This window comes from Pristis pectinata, chromosome 4, assembly GCF_009764475.1.
Source record: "Pristis pectinata isolate sPriPec2 chromosome 4, sPriPec2.1.pri, whole genome shotgun sequence".
Classification (NCBI taxonomy): Eukaryota; Metazoa; Chordata; class Chondrichthyes; order Rhinopristiformes; family Pristidae; genus Pristis; species Pristis pectinata.
In genome coordinates, this window is record NC_067408.1 from 40,145,520 (window position 1) to 40,166,544 (window position 21,025).

Consider the following 21,025-nt stretch of genomic DNA (forward strand, 5'->3'; position numbering starts at 1 on the left):
TCCATATGCTGTCCTAATTTAACCTGAAAAAGAAGTTAATTTTTTTTTCTGTATTTTCCATTCGGTCTTCCTGCCAGTGGGAGCCTCAACTCTCTCAACAGTAGTTAAAAGGTAAATTTCTGCTGGACTTTAATAGGCAAGAGGTAAAATGGGCTTTCAATTTGCTATCTCTGATGTGTTGTATTTTGTTTATTTAGGTAATCAGGGAGGTATGCAGCCAAGTCAGTGGAATAGAAGGATCAACATCACCACTTTTTCTACCAAAGTTAGAACTGGAAAAGGTAAATTGTAAGATGCACTTACACTTGAACCAATGGATGTTATATTTAATAAATGCACAAACGAATTGATGTTCAAACCACCTCTGTTCAAAACCATGAGATTAAAATAAAGTGTGAACAAAATATTATTTCAGGTAAATAATCCTTTCTCCCTGCACAGATGTGACCGCACTTTTCTGCTTCAGTTTGTTTTTCTTTTATTTTGCTTCTGTCTCTGTCAGTTTTTAAAGTAGTTGTTACCTTGACAATGTTGGTCCTCACCCTATCACAGACATTCCCGCTGCTCCTTCCACCTCTCTGCAATTTAAAATGCACTGTTTTTCTAAATTTTCCACTTTAGCTGAAGGATATTTAACCCGAAATATTGACTATGTTTCTCTCCCCACTGATGCTACCTGACCAGATAAGTGTTTCCAAGATTTTCTGAATCAATTTGGAATAAAATATTAATGTTGAATATAATGGTTAATTTACAAACATCAGGATAAATTACTTATGCAGGTAGATTTAAATAACTTTACATTTTGAGAAGCTTACTTCCAAAAATTCAAAATACACCCACAGGGCTCAATGGATAAATGCAGTTCGGCATACACTCCAAGAAGTACCAGATTTGGCAGCTCTTTTGCATTAAGGTAGTTTTTTTTTTCAGCCTTGCCCATTGGAGTGAGAGAAAGGCTCAACAGGGATTGCTACTCCATGCTTTCCAGAGACAGGCTTAGTTTGATGGTGGAAAGGCTGGTTGACACTTTTAGGATAAAGAAAAGCAATCTGGTCAAAATGACACTGCAATGCAATAGGATTCACCACATGAAGTAATAAAGGAGGTTTAAGTTTCACACAACTTTGCTCTATTATTGGTAAGGCACAATACAGGAAGTTCATTGTCTAATAAAATTTTGCTTATTAACCCTTGATTTTGTTCAGATTGAGTTCCAGTTTTAGATTTACTGTTAGAATGAAGGATACAGGAGGGAAAGAAAACTCGTTTGAGTGCATCCCTTGCATTTCACTTTATAGCTGATTGAAAGCCAACATCAGCAGAATCCAAAGGACACATTTGCTTAGCTTCTTGCTGGGAATTTAGTATGTGTGCTAAACTGGGAGGACTAATTCATTTCTTTGGGAAAAATTCATTTATCGATAAAACAATAACAGCATTCATAGAACACCGAGACTGTAGGAGAACTTGAGAGTAACCAGTTATACATAGTCAAAAATGATTGTTTCCAGACCTGGTTGATGAATAGACAGCCTACATATACTGTCTTACAAACTGTAGTGCTCTATTAAAGTCACTCTATATGGTCAATGTGCGGCACACCATTGACCGTTTTGGTCATGGCTTAATCAACTGTTAGCTTCAATAGAACCTGAGGCATAAGACACAAGGGACTAAAGTCCAGTAGACATGCCCAGCTGATTGGGTTAGGCATGTCCTCCACTCCCAGAGAAGAAAAGGAAAAATAAACAAACAAGCTGAGCCAATATCACAGATGGGTGACTGATACAGAGAGAGAACCTCCAGTCCAGTAGAGGAGACCACAACATTGGAGAAACCAAATGCAGATTAGGTGATCGCTTTGCAGAGTACCTGTACTCAGTGCGCAGAGGCGACCCTAAGCTTTCTGTTGCCTGTCATTTTAGTTGTCCACCCCATTCCCACTCTGAGCTATTAGTCTGTGGCATCCTTGACTGTCACAATGAGGCCCAACGCACGCTTGAGGAACAGCATGTTATCTTCTGTCTGGGCATGTTGCAGACTTCTGGACTCAATACTGAATTCTACAACTTAAGGGAACACGAGGTTCTCTGTCTGTATCAGTCACCCATCTGTGATATTGGCTCAGCTTGTTTGTCTTATTTTTCCTTTTCTTCTCTGAGACTGGAGGACATGCCTAACCCAATCAGCTGGACATGTCTCCCTGCTCTGCATTTCACAACTCCTGCATTCTTATGTCTATGTTCTCACTCTCTAATTGCTCCCATTCACGCATCAACTATATAACCTTGTTTACAGCTTATCCCCATGGTCACCCCTGTTTTACCCTCTCGGAGATATCCCGCTGTCCCCCACCCCCCCTTACAGTTTAATGAGCTTCTTTTGTCTCCTTCCCAGTTCTGGCGAAGGGCCTTCGAACTGAAATGTTAATTCCTTTGCTCTTCCCCCAGATGCAGCCTCATTTGCTGAGTATTTCCAGCATTTTCTGTTTTTATTTTAGATTTCCTGCATCTGCAGTTATTTTGATTTTCAGGTATTTACTCAGAGCTCAAGTCTTCAGAAAGTTCAGCAGCGGCATCTGAAAAATTTGGATATGGTTCTATGCAATTTGATCTAGAAGATGCTTGTTTTGGTGAAAAAGCAAGCAAAGCTAAAAGCTTAAGATATATATTTCACCGCTTTCTTGAAGTAAGTTTAAAAAACGATACAGGGATTTTAGCCTTATTGTAGTAATTTATATTTTTGCTGGTACCCCATTCAAATTAAAATCATTGTGGCAGATGTTTGGGAAAATAGTGCAAGGCTTCCTGATACTGTGAAAAAGAAAGACTAATCTTTGTTTCCATGCTTTTCTAGAGATTATCAAATGAAAAACAGGCTTCAGATGCCGAGAGCATAGTAACAGGAGAGAGTGGATCTCCAGTTAATGGCAGAGAGAGTAGAGAACATGGTAAGCCATTACATTGATATGTAAACAATCATCTTAAACTCCAGCTCCATTGGACCTATTTTTTGAGCAACCTCTGAAAGGAACAAAAGGAACAATATACACGAATTCATACCAATGCTATAGTGAAGTGTATCCGAACACTAGAGTTAAATATAGCCTCCATGGGTTCTACTTTTTTACAAATTTGGCCTAAGACTCCTTTCCCCACTCCTACTTTTTATGTTGGAGTGAATGGAGGTTAGTACTGTACAAAATTTACACAATGCCAGTATGGGATAGGCCTGCTGATTACTTGTTAAGACAATAGTTGCTTTTCCCACCTTTCTGGATATTCCTGTATTTAAATCAACAAGGTCTCCTTTCTACTATTTTCAGGTCATGAGTTTTATTCATGCCATAGAGCAGTATTTCTAAAGTAAGCCTACTCTTTTCTAATAAAATAACATGTACAGGAGAACAAAGAAAAGTCAGAATTTCAAGGAGATAAAAGCTCCTTTTGACTTGAACATAAAAAGATAAGAGACAAAGAAAATGAATAGGGTAATATATTTTAAGTGATTTTTAAAGATTAGTGTGATACTGTATGCAAGCTCTAACTGCTTGCTTATATTGGCTTTTATATGTTGATTACTTCCAAATCTGATCTCCAATAATTTACATAATTGGAAATTATATACATCAGATCAATGCCAGTTTCAAGGGAAGACCACCTTGGGGACCTTGGCCTTCATGAAAGCAAAAGGCTGCATACCATTAAAAGTTGCAGATGAAAGCATTACAAATCAATGCTATCATCAGGTTTCTCTGTTGCATTAATAATGTTACCAGCTTGACATTCAAATATCAGTTACAGTGGACTCAGATGACATGCTGACATCAGGTGTGCATTACTGATGAGTTATATTGAAAAAATTGTCTGCGTTTGCTGTCACAACCTAGAAATTCAGTCATGTAGAGCATGTTTTTTAACCACTGCCATTGATTTTAAGTATAAAATTGATTATGAAATGGGATTGGGTGTTTTAGTCGTCAGCGCAAATTGTGACTTGTTTGGATGCTTCCATATGCATGACATGACTACACATGGAGCATGTAGAGCATGTGTGACTAATGTCAAACCACTTTCAAGGACCAATTATTGATTGTGAAGTTAAATCGCAGGTACATAACACCCGTTGTGCACCATGCACAGGAACATAAGGCTAAACAGCACAGTCAAACTCTGCCCCTGCACTAAAATTATTCATTAGGTTACAAGTCATTTTCAGTGGGTACCATTACATTTCAAAGGACAGACAATTGCATTTCGGAATCAGAATCAGATTTATTATCACTGACATGTATATCATGAAATTTGTTGTTTTGCAGCATTTAGAAGTTGTGCAGCAAGTCTGCTGCTTCTCAGTGCTGTTTACAGTGAGAGCTTTAGTAGTGATCCTTTTGAGACTGCAGCACGATCTGGAGCTAGAGAAGTCCCCCCTATTGGAAATGAATGATTTACCAGAGGAACCTTGAGGGAGGAGAGGCAGAAGGTCTCAGGCCAGGTTAAGCTGTCCCCTAGTGCCTTCCAAAAGCAATGCTCCTACCTCCAATTGTCTGGGTATCAATGCACCCAAAGTTCTCCTAGCCATTGTTTCAGAGATCGGTCACCTCCTTCACACAGGGCTCTAGCCACATTACCTAATGCCTCAATGGCTCTGCATGCAAAGGTCAAAGGTCCTGCAGTTAGTGTCTGGATTGCTGTAGGTGTCGATAGCTGATCTCGGCAACATTGCATTGTTTTTAGTTCACCCATCATAAAGGACATGATGGTTGCTGTCAACTTAAGGAGAGGAGATTTCATAATGGTGATGAGGATTTGCCAAGGTTGAGGGCTAGTTCATAAATATGGCACTCCAGGCTTTATATCTGAACCCAGAGTTCTTTTTGAACACAAAGCCAATCACCTCCTGAACTTGCAGTTGATATGTGACTGTCAATGGAAATTCCTTCTGGTCAATGCTGAAGAAAATAACCCAAGCCTACACTGTCTCTCTTCATAACTATACTCTCCAACCCTGGCAACGTCCTCGTAAATCTCCACCATATCAAGTCTTGTGCTCTCACATCCTTCCTGTGGTGTGGTGGCCAGAATTGTTCACGGTACTCTAGCTGTAGCTTACCCAATATTTATTTAGTACTCATGTGATTTTTCTGCTGTTATGTTTTATGCCACTGCTAATAAAGGCAAGTATCTCCTATGCTTTCTTAACCACCTTATCCTCCTGTGCTGCTACTTCAGGGATCTGTTGTCATACAATCTAAGATGCCCTGCACCACTATACTTATTATCCTACTATTTATTGTGTATTCCCAATGGTTTGTTTGTTCTCCCCAAATACATTACCTCAACCTTCTCCATACTGAAACTCAAGGAAATGCAGATGCTGGAAATCTGAACTAAAACCAGAAACTGCTGAAAGCACTCAGCAGGTTAGGCAGCAACTGTGGAAAGAGAAGCAGAGTTCTGTAGACCTTTGACCCGATATTCTGTTTCCCTTTCCACAGATACTACCCAATCTGCTGAGTGTTTCCAGTGTTTTCTGCTTTCCTCCAGACTGAATTCTATTTGCTGCTTTTGTGTCCTTCCAACCATTGGTATCTTATTGTAGCCTAGAACTTGCATCCTCCCTGTCAATCACACTGCTAATTTTGTTATTATCAACAAACTTCTTAATCATGATCCCCACATTTGCATCCAAATCATTAGCCTACAAAAAACAAGAGCTCCGCAAAACCCTGGTGTGAACAGTGCTGCAGTCATTGAAATTTCCGTCGATCATTACTGTTTGCTTCCTACAACTAAGTTTTTCATTCAAATGCCTTGTTAAAATCCACATGGACTACATCAAACACACCACACTCAACATCAACCTTGTTACTAGATCTATTAAAAACTCTTAAGTTAGTCAGACACAACCTGTCCTTCACAAATCCACGTCAAGTGTCCTTAATTAACCGTGTGTCCTCCAGTGAGGGTCTCACACTGTTCTATCCTCTGCTGTGTGCTACTATTCTGCCCATCATAAAGGCAGTGCTCTTGCCTATGCAGAAGCAAAATGATAGCAGGAAGGGACTTTGGGGGCAAATTACTAGAATACTGGACATCCTGAAATCTCCTTTGTACACAGCAATCCACGGCCATGATGATTATTCAACAGTACTGAAACATTAGATGGCAGTAAAGCCTCCAACAGAAACAAATTTAATGATAGGTGAGTGAAAAGGAATGGGTGAATCTGTGTGGTCTGATGTGACACTTGAAGATGCACCCACTTAGATAAGATGGTCGAACTTCTTGGAATATTGCATCCAGGTCCTTAAGACACAACTCCTGGCATTAACTTCTTGGACCATCTGCTCCCTCTGCTTTGTGTGAAAGGTGCATGGCTCCCAGCATGTATAGGACTTTCATTCTATTCCTCCCTACTTCCTCCAGTGCAGTCCAATTTCTCTCATGTTGCACCACTCTTCAATGTTTCCAAGATCAACTTCAACTGTAAGACATCTGCCAACACCTGCTGTCGCCACAGTGCACTTTCCATTGAAGATATGCAGGCAGGCTGGCTTTGGACTAGTACAGGCTAGCTTTAACTAGTGCTAGCTACTCAGCCACCTTCTGAACCATCCAGCTTGTGACAGATGTAGTTACCTTTGGCTGGATACATATTCAGAACAGATACTGATAGACTTTTGGACACCAAGGGAATCAAAAGATCTGGGTTGACCAGGAAAGTGGAGTTGAATTCAAGAATTTGGCATAAACCTTTTGAATGGCTACATTATTTCTTTGGCCTACTCCTTCTATCTTATGGTAATTATAATTAGCAGGCAGCATGAAGTTGTCAGGTTGCTATATTACACTGAACCAGCATGCATTAATCACCCACCTCGACCCCAGCACCCATTTTAGGGGCCAATCAAATTTATGTCTGTAGATGTCCTCCTTATCCTTTTTTAATTATAATCCATAATGTTCATTAATCTCCTTTACACGGATGTCCCCTCCCTTATTGTGCTTGATATATTATAAATGTTCTGTTGAAAACTGCAAACTCTTCATTATTTATGTGAATAACATTAATACATAAACCAGATAAAATGTTTTTTGACTTTAAAAGGAATAACGTTTGTTTGACACAATCCAGACTCTGCCACAGACATATGGGATGTTTTCATGATGTTCTTTAAATGTCTGTCATATTCTGTGGGGTGAGATGGGAATGGGCTATAGAACAGTCACTCCCCAACTTGCAAATGACCCTCCCTAGCATTCCACAAGTTGTGTCACATGCCCTCTGCATTCTGCAGGCACATCAACGCGGCTTAATCTATTTTATCGTTTATGATCAAATAGGGAAAGGGAAGAGAAGTGGTTTGGCTGAACTAAAAGGCACAGTTAGCAAGGCTGCAGGGAGGAAGATTACCCGCATCATGAGTTTGGCAAAGAAGAAACAGGCCTCAGAAGAGCAGACTTCTTCAACTGAAGAGGACATCCCATGCTGTGGTTAGTACTCATCTGCTTTTCATTACTTTAATAAACATTTCTGATGTTTTATTATTTATGTTTGACATGATAAGCTCATTTGCGCACAAGATATCCCACACCTTGAGAATGCCTCCAATGCAAATCCACAATCCTGTTTACCAGATAGAACAAAATTGAAAAAAAGTTAAAATAATGCCTCTTTTAAAAAGCATTTATCTTACATGAACATATTTTTATTTATATTATAAAGCAGTTCACTTGCCTTTTCAATCCAGATTCAATGAATGGAGGCAGGGTTAAATAAGTTAGCAATGGCTGGCAGGAAACTGAGGGGCCAGGTATGAAGTGTATCCAGCTCCTCAAGTACAGAGAAGAACTGCCCCTTAAGTTCATATTAGGTCCAGGGGCGTAGTGATGTTACTCTTATGATATATGACAATGGGAAAGGATAATTCCAAGAGGTGGATCATCCTTTAGTGGTTAAAGATTGCATTAAACATAAAGAAAAAGCATATCATTGCACAAAGATGACTGACAGGTCAACAGATTGGGCAGACTATAAGAAAACAAACAGAATGAGTAAAAAAATTAATAAAGAAAAAATTGAGTACAAGACAAAGCAAGCTTGAAATCTTAAAAATGTTCAAAAAAAGAAAAAGAGTTAAAGTGAGTGTTAGTCCTATAGAAAGTGAGTCTGGGGGATTAGTAATGGAAACTATGGAGATGGCAGATAAGGAATGAGGTGAGTAAATGAGGGGTGCTAAGTGTGAGGAGGAAGACTGGACGAGGCAGTTAAGGGAGGAGGGACAAAAATAGGGAGTGAGGAGATTAGGGTGTGGGGAGTGCTAAGGAGGAAAAGTGTGTGGGTAAGATTGTGTGTCTATATTCCAGTGTGTGAAGTCAGAATGCATCTACATATGCTTAGAGTGTGTTTGTGTCTCAGTATGTGTGTGAATCATCTCTCCAATACTTTGAGGTGTCTGCTTTAGATTATAACATCTCAGCATAGACGAGAACAGGAATCACTGCTGCCCAGTAGACAGGCACTGAGAACGTCGTGTCCATTGGTCAGGAGCACACAAAGGTTCAGTATAAATAGCAGAAGGGGTAGACCACATCACAAACTATCCACCGTGAGAACTGATGAAGAAGCAAGTCATCCTCCATCTTGAGGGATTGCCTACCAGGAAGAAGGAGGAAGCAAAAGGTTTGATGTACCCAGGTCTGACCTCCTGTCCGTTCTGTTCTTCTGCATTGCACTGTACAGACACTAAAGTCTGGAATACATGGCATGGTCACTGAAGCCAGCCAGCATTTTGCACATGAAGGGCAGCTTGACATCTGCATGAGGTGGTCCAGTGTAATTAAAAATCAGTACTCCTCATGGCACTTTAACGCAACAGCTCCAGCCCAATGCTGTTGACCTGTATCCATTTGGCCTGTGAGAACAGAGAGTCTACACGACTCAAGTGAGGCATTACCAAGGCAGACAACTTCCTATCATCAGAGTTACCTTGCCCAGAATCTCAAATTATTTAGGCATAGCTTTGGCATTGGTAACCCTGGTAAAAACAGGCATACCAGTAGCTTTCAGGATGGAAATAGGCATCACCCAAGGAATTGCAGGCTTGACTACAAGAATTTAAAATAATTTAACTTCTTACTGATAAGTATCATTCCATGTATGAAGGGATCTAAGGAAACCAGAAATTATTGTTTCCTAGAGGTGAGGCCCTCTTGGATATTGGTACTTCCACGTTAGTACATAGATTTCCCAGAAATTAGAAGTCAACTTTTGGGAACCTCTTCCAGACCCTGGAATGTCCTTTGTAGAGAACGTGTAGGTTCCTAATGGAAACTCTTTGTACTTACACCAGGCTATGAGATTTTCTGTAAACCTTTTTGTCAATGCATTTCCAATGTGGGTGTCTTTAAAATGTGCTGATGTAGTAATACACTGAAGATACGATCATGTGAGAAATATTGTTTCCTTTAATCCACCCTTCCAAACTTCCCATCAATTTTCTTTCATGTTACTGGAACCAAGCCACTTTCTTGAGAGGGATTTAATCATGTTATAAAACCAATCATGGGTTTCTTGCAAACTTTTGCACACTTTTATAACTTAGAATGAAATTTTGCCTGAGTATTCTAATTTGTTTTATCACTGAACTAAATGTTCATCCTACATCCTTAAATCATGTGTTTGGCAGTAAAGCTTTCTTGATAAAAGTCTTGATATTCATCAAAATCATGAAGATCTCTATCAATACCTTCTTTGTTTACTTCTCCAGAGAGTCAAAATACAGACTCAACAATCTTATTACAGCTCAGAGCCATCAGTTCAAGAATCTGCTGCTTGGTTCTCCTCCTGACTCCCGCCAATAATTATACAACTTGCCGGTTGTGTCATTACCAAAATTGAACAAAGTGCACCAGATGTGACCTGTGTCACTCCCTTTCATTTAAGCCACACCCATATTTTTACATCCCTGTGTTTATGATACTGAACCAAAGCAAAATCCCCATGTTGAATGACTGTAAATGGTCAAAGTGTTTAAAGTTCAGAAGTGTGTGTTTGCGAGCAAATATCTATTTATATAATTGTATAACCTTGGGAGCAGAAAAATAGCACACCCATGTGATCTAGGTTTCCTTTTTTGCATGTCTTCTCACGTATTCTTTTCCGATCTCAGGGTAGACGAACCAAAAAAACATTGCAGACAAGCAAAATCGAAAATACTGGAGCCATTCTGATGAAGGATGTTTGGCCTGAAACATTAACTCTATTTCTCTTTCCACAGATGCTGCCTGACCTGCTGAGTGTTTCCAGCATTTTCTGTTTTTATTTCAGATTTTGAGCATCTGCAGTTTTTGAATTCAGATATTTTAGTGAGATGAGACCAGATAAGAATCATTATTGTACAGTCAGTCGAGTTTATTGTCATGTGCACAAGTAAGGTGAGGCACAGGTACAATGAAAAACTTGTTTGCAGCAGCATCACAGGAACATCAGTATAGACAACACACAGAACATAAATTATTCATAAATTATACAAAACAATGAAAAGAGAGAGGAAAAAAAACAAGCCCTTCGTGCAAAAAACGACACAATCAGAGACAAGTCCATAGTAGTGCCAGAGGTGGTCTGTAGTGTTCCATTGCTGAGATAGGATCAGGGTTGTGCAGGTCAGTTCAAGAACCTGATGGTTGTAGGAAAGAAGCTATTCCTGAACCTGGTGGTGTTGGACTTTCTGTACCTCCTGTCTAACAGTAGCAGTGAGAAGAGGACATGACCCAGATGGCAGAGATCCTTGATGATAGATGCCACCTTTTTGAGATCCTGTAGATGCTGTCAATGGTGGGAAGAGCTATGCCCATGATGGACTGGGCTGTGTCCGCTACTCTCTGCAGCCTCTTGCGTACCTGTGTATTGGAATTGCCATATCAGGCCGTGATGTAACCAGTCAGGATACTTTCAGCAGGGCATCTGTTGAAGTTTGTTAGAGTATTTGGTGACATGCCAAATCTCCTTAAGCTTCTAAGAAAGTAGAGGAGCTGACACACCTTCTTCATGATTGAATCTATGTGCTGGGTGCAGGACAGGTCACCCAACATGTTAACGCCCAGGAACTTGAATTTGCTTCCTCCCTCCATCTCTCATCCACCAGTGAGAACTGGCATGTGGTCTCCTGGCGTCGCCTTTCTGAAGTCGGTGATTAGCTCCTTAGTCTTGTTGACATCGAGCATGAAGTTGTTATTTGCAGCACCACTCAACCAGATGTTCTGTCTCACTCCTGTACACCAACACATCACCACCTATGATTCGGCCAACAACAGTGGTGTCATCAGCTATTTTATAGATGGTATTGGAGCTGTGCTTAGCCAACCAGTGAATGATCATACAAATTAATAATTATAAGCAAATCTTATTTGCTGTACTTACTCTTCATTTCTCACCTTGATAAAGGAGAATAGTAAACTCCTGTGGTCATATGAATGACCAGCTGGGACTACTCATGATGCCTGGACACACCTTGAGATGTTTGCAACCAGCAGACCCTGAGATCCTTCAGGCCACAAGTTCCAACTGGGAGCATGTGCACCATCGAGACACTGGGTATACACTTGCAGTCATGAAATCAGCTGTATGTAGGCTGCCTGGCAGCCTTCGGTGACCCCGAGTTCACCCCAGGACCATCTATGTTTGTGAATTGCTGGGAAATCTGAGTCACGTCCAGAGAATTCCCAGAAATGTTCCTAGAGCATTACAACTGGATATTTCCAACTCATCCCAGTAACCATTAAATTTCCACAGGAAAAGGGAAATTAAACAAGGAAAATCAGCCAATGGAATCACAGGAAAATCTAAAAAATGCTTTTCCAGCTACATAAGGCAAAAAAATACTTTTCTATTGTGGGTTTATCTTTCCTTCCAGGGAAACACTTGCTGCAAAAACCTTCTTTGTGCTGTTAAGCTTCCAGTCAAGGTTGAATTTATCTTTGAATTTTCTGTTTAAAACTGATAGCAAACATCTGTCCTTTGAGCCCCTGGTTCAACCCTGACTACTGGTGCTGTCTGTGTGGTGCTTGCACGTAGTCCCTGAGACCACATGGGTTTCCTTTGGGTGTTCCAGTTTCCTCTACATCCCAAAGATATGCAGGTTGGTAGGATAATTAGCCAATGTAAGTTGCCCCCAGTGTGTAAGTGTTGGTAGACTCTGCGAGGAGTTAATTGGAATGTGGCTGGGTAAAATATGAGATTAGTATAAGTGGGTGCTTGCTAGTTGGTGCAAATTATGTGGGCTGAAAGGCCTGTTTCTGTGTTGTATGATTCCATTCCAAGTGAGTAGTTCATCTGCATGTAAACATTCAACAAAGACTGGTAGCTCTTTTCCATGAATGATGTGCATGTCCCAAGAAAACTATCTCAAAAAGCTAATTCAATTCAATATTGAAGTAATGCTTTTACATTTGGCAATATTCCATACTGTCTTAAGACTTCCATTACCTCATCTGGGGTTTGTACTAAAATTTTTTGCAGTTATTGCTTATAATTGTATAAACAACACTTGGTGGATGGAATATTATTTTGGGTGTTGAGTCTAGTTCATGATTAATACTAAACTTCGTGGAATGATATGCTCAAAGGATTTGGGATTTGGAACTCTTTAAGCATTCTGTTTAAATGCAAAATGAACACACTGGTTTTACAAGTCACAGGGTGCTGACATTAATACCAAATGTTATATTTTTAAATAAGCCAGAGACTGAAGATGTATATTCAGTCTACTTGAGGCAATTTGTGGATTACTGCGGCTCAAAGCTTGACTTTCAACTGAGACAATGAGGGTCAACTGACTTGTCTCAGGATTAATTACATTTCTCATTCATTATGAGAATGGCAGGGAAGAGAAGTGCTTGCTTGCATAAATATAGAGGGTCTCTCACATTATCCCAAATAGAACCAGTGAAGTACTTTCTTTTAAGTGATGCTTCGATTCTAATGAAGGAAATGTGGGAGGCAATTTACATACAGCAAGCTTTCACAGGCTGACATTAATCAAATAATTTTTTTTTAGGTATGTTGATTGAGGGATAATTATTGGCCACAAAACTAGAGTTAGCTCCCCAGCCTGCCTCAGTTCAATCAAAACTGTACAGGCACAGTTCTGACCTGATGCATCAGCCTAAATTTTTGCCCCCATGTCTCTGGAGAGGGAATTGAATAGAACCTTCCAATTCAGAGGCATAAGTACTACTAACCAATTCACAGTTGAGGCCCTGGAGATGGTTTTGTTTGGGGCCTGCACATCATGCAGGGAAAAGAAGTACCAGGCTTTGTTGAATATTCCTGTACAGATGAACTACTCGCTTGGAATGGAGTCATACAGCATGGAAGCAGGCCTTTCGGCCCACAAGGTATACACAATGGTGACTATCATGGAAAGTGGAATTATCGTATTTAGAAAGTTTTTGAAGAGGTAAAGCTGTGGTTGAGAAGAATGTGCAGTGTTCTAATTAAAGTATATGTATATTTATTGCAGATTAATTAACCAATCAATTAATTCATTAACTATTTGCCATTGATTACCTATTTTAATCTCATTTCTACTTTTGCTATCTTGTATCTATGTAGTTTGCTTGTTCAGATTTAAGATCAAGTTTCTGAATTTACCTAATCATATTTGGCATCAAATACTAAAATGTAAAATTTTACGATAAAAAGGTGTGCTGTGTAAATTTAGCTTAATAGATATTATAAATAATATGCCTATGTAGGGCATTCTCCCTGCAGAAGAGGTTTGATTGGAACTCTGCACAACATATGAATAACAAAGAGAAGGGAAAATAGTTTCAGAAGAAGTGGTGAGAAACTAGAAGACAGAATTATGGGGAGCACAGTGGCACGGCTAGTAGAGCCACTGCCTCTCAGTGCCACAGATCTGGGCTCAGTCCTGCCCTCAGCTGATGTCTGTGTGGAGTTTACACATTCTCCCTGTGACCGTGTGGGTTTCTTTCAGGTGCTCCAGTTCCCACCCACATCACAAAGACATGTGGATTGGTAGGTTCATTGGCCACTGTAAATTGCCCCTGGTGTGTGGGGTGAGAGGTGGAGTTTGTGAGAAGTTGATGACAATGTAGGGAGACTTTTTATAAAATGGATTAATATAGGATTAGTATAAATAAGAGGTTGATGGTCGGCAAGGGCTCGGTGGACCGAAGGGCCTATTTTCGTGCTGTATCTCTCTGTAACACTAACTCTCAAAGATGGGAGTTTAGAGAAACAATATTGATAGAAATTATTAGCCTTTTTGCAGAAATAAGGGACAACAATCATCCTGTGATCTGGAAATATGTGCAGATTTGCATTAATTTCCTACCACTCCCAAAAGGTTCGCTTGATTTTCTGGCAATGGTGGTAATTCCACAGATACAATTGCTGTTAAATCCAACACCACCCATCAGGGAAAGAATCACACCCCAGTTGCATATCAACAAACACTTGATCACAGGCCAGTACAGTTCCAATTCTGAGTTCCAGCAAGGTTAGAATTAGTGTCTGCCTGCCACATGTCTGGTCTGTTTCATGTATCCCCATCAGCCAGACACTTATCAAGGACATCTGCACCATCTGGCCAGTTTTTCCTTTGCTTTTGCAATGTGCATAAAAGTTAAATGGATGTGTGAGTAATTAAGACAAATAACTTTCTAGTTATGTTATATATAGAGGTTTACTGGGTGTCAGGACTGATTTAACACATAAGTAGGCGAGGTGCAGGTAACTGGACTTTGGGGATTAATAAGCTAGACTGGCATAAAACATAAATCTTACGAAACCCACAAACAAATGACCCAGTATAAACGTTACCAATGTGTAGACTTGCTTCTCAACTGTATTACGGTGGTAGGTTTGATATGGAGGAGTAGAATTAATTGTTGTCAGATGTCATAGCACCTCAGGTACCGCCAAAATAAACACTGGTGTGGATTTTTTAATTATTTATTTCTTCTTTCAACCAGCACACACATTTTGTTCTCTTTTAGTTTACCATGAGATCAGTTCCATTGGGTATGGCCTCCTCATGAGTATTTCCTTGAAGTTGTCATACCAAGTGTGATTTTATGCATTTTTTTATTGTCTGAAGATCTGCATTTGGGCTTTTTCTCTCTCACACCCATACATCCTTAATTTCTGGCCAGGGCCTTGGATAGATGAGAGACATCCATTGGCTTTTCCATTCTGCAGGAATTTGATAAGCCCCACCTCATCCCAACAGAAACCAGCTGCACGTACTATAACCAGAGACAGTTTTATCAAAATATGGAATGAAAGCTTAGAAAGTGGATTAGAAAAAAAACTTTTTGTGTCTGTTTTTATTTATAAGTTGCATATTATATATATTTTGCACGTGTATTGGAATTCTATCCATCGGGATATTGTTCCATCTGTCACAATTCACCATATTGCTGGTGTCATTTCTATCAATTTTTCCATGTGTGATGTTGTCATTAAGATGTGTGGTGCACCTCCTTAAGTTGCTGACAGAAATTGGATCAAAAGGTCACCACCAACAACCATTGTTTTTCACTCACAGTAAAACCAGGAGAACTTCACGCTGCAATTCACCGTATGCGCATTAAGGGTTCCTGCTGAGGCTTTGTTTTTATAAGCATTGATTCCCATGCATTGATTTCCACAAGCTGCACTTTTGGGAATATCCTTCAGAATTATGTCATAGGATCTTGCATGTCCACCTGAGAGAGCAAGCAGGGCCTCGTTTTAACATATATAAATTCGCCGATGACACTACTGTTGTTGGTAGAATCTCAGATGGCAACGAGGAGGCATCCAGAAGTGAGATAGATTGGCTGGTTGAACGATGTCGCAACAACAACCTCGCACTCAATGTCAGCAAGACCAAGGGATTGATTGTGGAAGGGGAAGTCAGGAGAACACACACCAGCCCTCAGAGGGTGAGCAGCTTTCAAGTTCCTGGGCATTAACATCTCGGAGGATCTATCGTGGGCCCAACACATTGATGCAATCACGAAGAAAGCATGCCAATTGACCTGTACGATCGGTTTGCAAGACAAGTTTTTCACTGTACCTCGGTACAAGTGACAATAATAAACCAATACCAATACTTCATTAGGAGTTTGAGGAGATTTGGTTTGTCACCAAAGACTCTTGCAAATTTCTATAGATTTATGGTAGAGAGCATTCTGACCGGTTGTATCAACGTCTGGTATGGAGGCTCCAATGCACAGGATTGCAAGAGGCTGCAGAGGGTTGCAGACTCAGTCAGGTCCATCACGGGAAGGACATCTTCAAGAGGCGGTGCCTCAAGAGGGCAGCATCCATCACTAAGGACCCTCACCATCCAAGACGTGCCCTCTTCTCATTACTACCATCCGGGATGACATACGGGAGCCTGAAGACCCACACTTAACTATTTAGGAACAGCTTCTTCCCCTCCACTTTTAGATTTCTGAATGGTCCATGAACCCATGAACACTACTTCGTTATTCCTTTTTTTGCACTATTTATTTATTTTGTAATTTATAGTAATTTTATGTCTTTGCACTGCCCTGCTGCTGCAAAACAACAAATTTCACAACATACAAGTCAGTGATAATAAACCTGATTCTGATTCTGATTCTGATCTGAGTCAAAGGCAGCAGCCCCAGTAGTGCAGAATTATGGCAGTTCTATACTGGACTGTCAGCCAAGACTTTGAAATGATGTTTCCAGAGCGTAACATGAACATACAACTTTCTGCAACTGAGCCAGGGATAGTAATGGACAACTCTTTGAGGATGGTGATATTCATTTTGGTTTGTACTAATATAGGAAATAATTTCCCAGCATTGCATATCAATTCGGGGTGTAAACAGGACTGTTAATGAATCCTCCCACTTTAGGTAATCCCCCCCACCCTCCCACCATGCTTCTTCTCTTCCCTTTCCTAACCTCTTTTTTTCTACCATTGTTTCCCCTCTCTCCTTACCTTTGACCCATCCCCTGGTGGATCTGCTCTCCCCTCCTCCCCCGCACCTACCTATCACTATCTCTCACCTGCATCTACCTAGCACTACCCTGTGCCCACCCCGCCTTCCCTCTTTTGTCCACCTATCACTGCTCTGCTTTTCCCTCCTATATATTGGGCTTCCCCTTTTCCTATCTTCAGTCCTGAAGAAGGGTCCTGACCCGAAACGTTGACCACTTGCTTTTCTCCACCAATGCTGCCTGGCCTGCTGAGTTCCTCCAGCATCATAGTGTTATTCATCCAGATTCCAGCATCTGCAGTCCTTTGTTTCTCTGTTACTGTATGACTGAGTATAATTCTAAGTCATTGAGAAGAGACCATAAGGGGGAAAAGAATATTAATACTGCTGCTGGGAATGTGGACTGCAAATATAGGTCACCAGAATAGATTAGATTTCTTCAATTACTCTTTGTGATTTTCCTTCCTGGCACTTCACTTCTTGAAAAGTTTAAAACAGGAACCAAGTAAAACCACAAACAGAAGTGTCAGGTGTTGAACTGCCTGTACTTTGGATCTCAGATACAGGATTTCTATTTGCTTCGAAGTGATAGGACTTTAACCAATTGTACTTTTCATTGCTATTTATTAATTGTATTTCACAATCTTTTAAGTCAAAAAACTTCTGTAAAGGAACTGAGGTTTGGAACCCTGGGAGCTCTGGGATGTTCATTTGAATCCTGGCCAACTAATGGTGCATTAGTTTCAGCTAAAAATAAATTTGGGTCATCTCAAACCAGTTCTGGTTGGCCGCTATCCACGTGGCAATATTTGAGAAACTTCCTCATAAAGACCACAAGATGGTTGATGTGAGGATTAACCCTTGCAAATACTCTGCATGTGAAGTTGGGGCAAAGATAAATTCTGGGGGGAAGTGGAGGATGATGTTCTTTGCATTTTCCTGGTAATGATATGTCAACCACCTTGGTTGCATAACCTGATATTGTGTTGTGGCTCCACAGAATGATGAGAAGTAGATAAGATATTTATTTATTAGTCACATGTACATCGAAACACACTCTTAGCATGCCGAGGAGCACCCGGAGGAAACCCACGCAGACACGGGGAGAATGTACAAGTTCCTTACAGCGGCGGGAATGGAACCTGGGTTGCTGGTGCTGTAATAGCATTACACTAACGGCTACACTACCATGCTACCCCTTCAGCTGTATCCCACAAGTTAGGTCACATCTGTGCAAAGAGAAGCAGAGCTAACGCTTCAAGTCTAAGACCTGATGAAAGGGTCTTCGACCCGAAATGATAACTCTTCTCCCAGATGCAGCCTGACCTGCCGAGTATTTCCAGCATATTCTGTTTTTATTTTGGATTTCAAGTGTCAGTGTTTCTTTTTTGGTTTTCATCTGTATTGCAATGGAAGGAATAGGATGGGTGTTTTCTCTCAGAGAAGGATACATGGAAGAATACCATTACCAGGCTGTTCTTTATCATTTCTTCATGGCTGCCACAAAGCAACAGCAGTGTGAGTTTGTGAGCAGATTCTCATCCTTGTTGCTAAAACTAGCTGTGACCTGCAGATACCAAGACAGAACAAAGTGGTTTAGAGTAGGATTAGTATAAAAATGGGAGTGTGATGGTCGGCGTGGACTTGGTGGACCACTGGACCGGTTTGCATTATGTAATTTCTCTATGAATCTATTGCTTAATAGTAAAGTTCAGAAATAATTTGTCACATTATTTTATTCACTTTTGCTGTTATTAAGAAGAGTGAATATTGAAATGTTTTGAGAGTAACTTGGCAGGTTCATGCTGCAAGAGTATGTCTAGGTCAATCTTAAATCCAGAAATGTTGCTGATATTGAGAACATTGATGAGATTAAGTTTATGCAATTTAGTGTGTGGTTGGGTTGCATACAGCACAAGTCAATAAGCTTGATCTCAAAACATGAATGTACCCCTCTATCTCCATAATCAAACCATTATGCTCAGACTGATGTTATATGGAAAGCGTTTGCAGCAGTCTAATTTGTGCCTTTTGCTCTTAACCCTTTTCTAGGTTACCTCAATGTAATGGTTAATAACTGCTGGAGAGAACGTTGGTGCCGGCTGAAAGTCAACACACTGTACTTCCACAAGGACAGAACAGATCTACGGACACATGTAAATTCCATTGCACTGAAGGATTGTGAAGTGGTTCCAGGATTTGGACCAAAGCATCCCTTCGCTTTCCGGATCCTTCGAAATGGACAGGACGTTTGTGTTCTAGAGGTGCAGTTGTTTATTATGAATTAATATTCATTATTTAACTCTGAAGCAGCCATTTTCTAATTAAGTTTTTTTTTAAAAAAGCTTCAAAAATAAGCTTAGCTGAAGTGAATATTCCACCTCTTGTGCTTATTACCATGCACTTCAGCTCACCTGAACATATTTGTTTTCATGTGAATTGCTCTGAGATAGACTCGGTGAGTTAATTCAGTCAGCACATGAGGCAGACATTCTGTTCAGATGAGCTGTACAGACCAGGAAGGTTTTAGATTTGATTAGAAGTCAAAAGAGATTACAGATGCTGGAATCTAGAACAAAAAGAGAATGCTGGAAGAACTCAATGAGTCAAGCAGCATCTGTACAGGCAATAGGTGCAAGTCGAGGTTTCAGGTTGAGACCCTGCATTGGGACTGAGAAGGAAGAGAAAAGATTGCCAGTATATTAGCAGAACATTGGGCTTGGGTTAGAGCCTGGTAGGTGACAGGTACAACCAGATGCAGAGGATTGATGGGCAGGTGGGACCAGGTGGGGGGAGGGGAAGAGAGGGATGAACGAAGGGAGATGAAAACGAGGTAGACAGGTGACTGTTTATGAGCAGCAGGAGGTAGGTTGCCTGAAATCGGATAATTCAATGTTCATACCATTGGGTTGTAAGCTACCCAATCGGAATATGAGATGTTATAGAGTCATAGAGTACTACAGCACAGAAACAGGCCCTTCAGCCCATCTAGTCCATGCCAACCTGATCTTCTGCCTAGTCCCATCTACCTGGACCATATCCCTCCAAAGCCCTCCCATCCATGTACCTAGCCAAACCTCTCTTAAATGTTACAATTGAACCTGCATCTACCACTTCCCCTGGCAGCTTGTTCCACACTCACACCACCCTCTGAGTGAAGAAGTTCCTCCTCAGATTCCCCTTTTTTATTTCACCTTTCACCCTAAACCTATGTCCTCTGGTTCTAGTCTCACCCAACCTTAGGGGAAAAAGCTTGTATGTATTCACCCTATCTACACCCCTCATAATTTTGTATACCTCTATAAATTTACATCCTTGTAAATTTTCTCTGCTGTCTTTCAAGCTTTTTGTTATCTTTCCTGTAGGTAGGTGACCAGAGCTGCACACAATACTCCAAATTCAGCCTCACCTACATCTTGTACAACTTCAACAATAACATCCCAACTCCTGTACTCACTGCCCTGATCTATGAAGGCCAAAGTGCCAAAAGCTCTCTTTATGACCCTATCCACCTGTGACGATGTTGTTCTTCCAATTTGTGTTTGGACTCTCAGTAGCAATGGAGAAGGTTGAGGACAGACGGGTCAGTGTGGTAGTGGGATGGAGAGTTACAGTGACATGCAACCGGAAACTTGAAATGGCTGTTGCGGCAGGGCGCAGGTGCTCAGCAAATTGCTGTTGCTTGACTCTATTACTGCTTTGTCGCAGGGGAGGTGGAGGGTCGCAGCAGACGACAAGTGGGAAATGGAGGAAGTATGTGTGAGGGCTCCACTGACTAAGGCAGAGAGGAAGCCACACTTCTGGAAGAAGGAGGACATTTCAGAAGCTCTGGAGCAAATAGTCTCATCTCAAGAACAGATGCAGCAGAGAAAGAGAAATTCAAATGCAATCCTTAAAGGAGTCAGGGTGGGAGGAGGTATAGTCAAGGTACCTGTGGGATTTGGTCAGTTTATAGAATACATCACTGGCAAGTCTGTCTCCTGAGATGGACACAGAGAGATCCAGAAGAGGAAGAGAAATGTCAGAGATAGTAC

At 40.7% G+C, this 21,025-nt stretch overlaps 1 protein-coding gene across 2 annotated transcripts in view; it reads left to right on the plus strand.

The window, feature by feature from the left end:
• The window catches only part of afap1l1a (actin filament associated protein 1-like 1a), a 159,376-nt gene that overhangs the window by 107,364 nt on the left and 30,987 nt on the right, over nucleotides 1-21,025 (plus strand). For both annotated transcript variants that reach the window (XM_052013836.1, XM_052013835.1), the window contains exons 9-12: nucleotides 198-281; nucleotides 2,860-2,953; nucleotides 7,350-7,499; nucleotides 19,044-19,255. In XM_052013836.1, coding sequence (XP_051869796.1) covers nucleotides 198-281; nucleotides 2,860-2,953; nucleotides 7,350-7,499; nucleotides 19,044-19,255 — 540 coding nt within the window. The remainder of the gene's footprint in view (nucleotides 1-197; nucleotides 282-2,859; nucleotides 2,954-7,349; nucleotides 7,500-19,043; nucleotides 19,256-21,025) is intronic.